Source organism: Photinus pyralis, unplaced genomic scaffold, assembly GCF_008802855.1.
Source record: "Photinus pyralis isolate 1611_PpyrPB1 unplaced genomic scaffold, Ppyr1.3 Ppyr1.4_unclustered_Scaffold6422, whole genome shotgun sequence".
NCBI lineage: Eukaryota > Metazoa > Arthropoda > Insecta > Coleoptera > Lampyridae > Photinus > Photinus pyralis.
In genome coordinates, this window is record NW_022171968.1 from 1 (window position 1) to 2,129 (window position 2,129).

The window sequence follows — 2,129 nt, forward strand, 5'->3', positions numbered from 1 at the left end:
AACTGTTTTAGAAGTTGAAAGAGAACAAAAGACCATCACTGCATTTTCAAATCAAATTTTATCCTTAGAAATATTTGAAAGATATTCCAGTTTAACAAAATTAATACGAATTGTGACGTACATTTATAGATTTGTACACAATTGTAAAAATCAAAATTCAAAACTCATTACGGAATTAACAGTGACCGAATTAGAGCAAAGCAGATTAAAATTATTAATATTAGCCCAAAGTCAATCATTTGACGAAGAATTAAGATCATTAAAAAAGGGTCGTCAGGTAAATCAAAAAAGCAAGTTAAGTGGTTTTAATCCTTTTATTGACAAACACGGACTAATCAGAGTAGGGGGGCGCATACAAAAATCAAATATGTCATTTTCACAAATGCACCAAGTAATGCTTCCCGCCAAGCACCCACTGACAGATTTAATAATAAAACACGAACATCATCGCAATTTGCACGCTGGAGCTCAATCCGTATTAGCGAGTTTAAGACAAAATTACTGGATAATTAACGGCCGTCAGTCTGTGCGTAAAATATTACGTAGATGCATTACATGCTTTAGGGCAAAACCAAATGAACTTTCCCAACTAATGGGACAGTTACCTCAGCAACGCGTAACTCAAAATAGAATATTTTCTAAGGTCGGGGTCGATTATGCAGGCCCGTATGATATTAAAGATGGAAAGACACGAAATCGGAAAATTGTAAAATCATATATTTGTTTATTCGTTTGCTTATGCACAAAGGCAGTTCATGTAGAGTTAGTTGGCGATTTAACTGCATTAGCTTTCTTAAACGCACTAAAAAGATTTGTATCTCGTCGTGGAGTATGCACCTCCATATTCTCGGACAATGCAACCAATTTTATCGGCGCAAACAATTTTTTAAAGGACATTCACTCTCATACAAAAGTAAAAAATTATATATCTGCAAACAAAATAGTTTGGAATTTCATACCCGCTAGATCGCCACATTTCGGCGGCCTGTGGGAAGCGTCGGTAAAAAATTTAAAACATTACATAAAACGATTAACGAATCAAACAAATCTAACTTTTGAAGAGTTTTATACATTTATTGTACAAGTTGAGGCAATCCTCAACTCTCGTCCTGTAACCCCATTATCGTCTGATCCCAATGATTTTGAACCGCTAACACCGGGACACTTCCTAATTGGAGCACCTTTAAATTCGCTGCCGCAAGAGGAAGTAATGGATAGAAAGTTCAGCGTATTGTCCAAATATTTTCAAATCCAGCAAATGGTACAACACTTCTGGCATCGATGGTCGCAGGATTATATCAATACCTTACAACAACGCACCAAATGGAAGTTCGTAAAAAACAACGAAGATTTATTAATGGGCAGTTTGGTGATATTAAAGGAGGATAATCAACCGCCGTGCAAATGGGCCATGGGACGAATCACTGGACTACATCGAGGAAGTGACGATATAGTTCGCGCCGTTAGTGTAAAAACGCAAAACAGTGAAACAAAACGTGCCATTAACAAAGTGTGTTTGCTACCTGTTTAATGTTAAGATGTATTTTATATCATGTTCTTATGTTTCATTAATTGAAAACTTACGTATTTCAAAGGGGGCGGTATGTTAAATAATGTAGGTATTTTTGATACCTCCCTCTCACTCTACTCACTTTCGGGCTTGCTGACCTTCAGCACCCCTTTGTATTGTATAGAGGAATTTTGTAAATATAAACTAGTTTTTAAGAGAAAGTTACATTCTTGCCTTTTTCGGCTGGGCACTCTTAAGTCCTACAGTCCAACTTAAGGCACATGCATTAAAATAAACCCCTGACGTCGATGATAAGGTTAAGATCTTTAATTCTTGTGTCTCTGAGATTTTTGATTTACACGCTCCCAATAAATTATTTAAAGTAACTAAGCCCCGCTTTCCTAGGATAACCGATAACATCAAACTACTACAGTCACTAAGAGACAAAGCAAAATCTAAATTCCGCAAAAGTAAACTGAACCACCATTGGGAGTATTATAAATCCCTGCGTAATTTTACTACACTGGCAATTCGAAATGAAAAGAAGGCATATTTGGAGTACAAATTTCGGACACTCAAATCATCCAAACTTACTTGGAAGGTATTACATTCTTTTGAC

The 2,129-nt window shown here is 36.2% G+C and overlaps 1 protein-coding gene across 1 annotated transcript; it reads left to right on the top strand.

Moving 5' to 3' along the window:
- The first annotated feature begins 367 nt into the window (after positions 1-367).
- On the top strand, positions 368-1,531 carry LOC116182631. Its single transcript, XM_031503173.1, has one exon. The coding sequence runs from the start codon at positions 368-370 to the stop codon at positions 1,529-1,531; it is 1,164 nt and encodes a 387-aa protein (XP_031359033.1).
- The last annotated feature ends 598 nt before the right edge of the window (positions 1,532-2,129 follow it).

Excerpts from the sequence above, each read along its gene's own strand:
- LOC116182631 (XM_031503173.1), top strand. The coding sequence starts at position 368 with ATGTCATTTTCACAAATGCACCAAGTAATGCTTCCCGCCAAGCACCCA.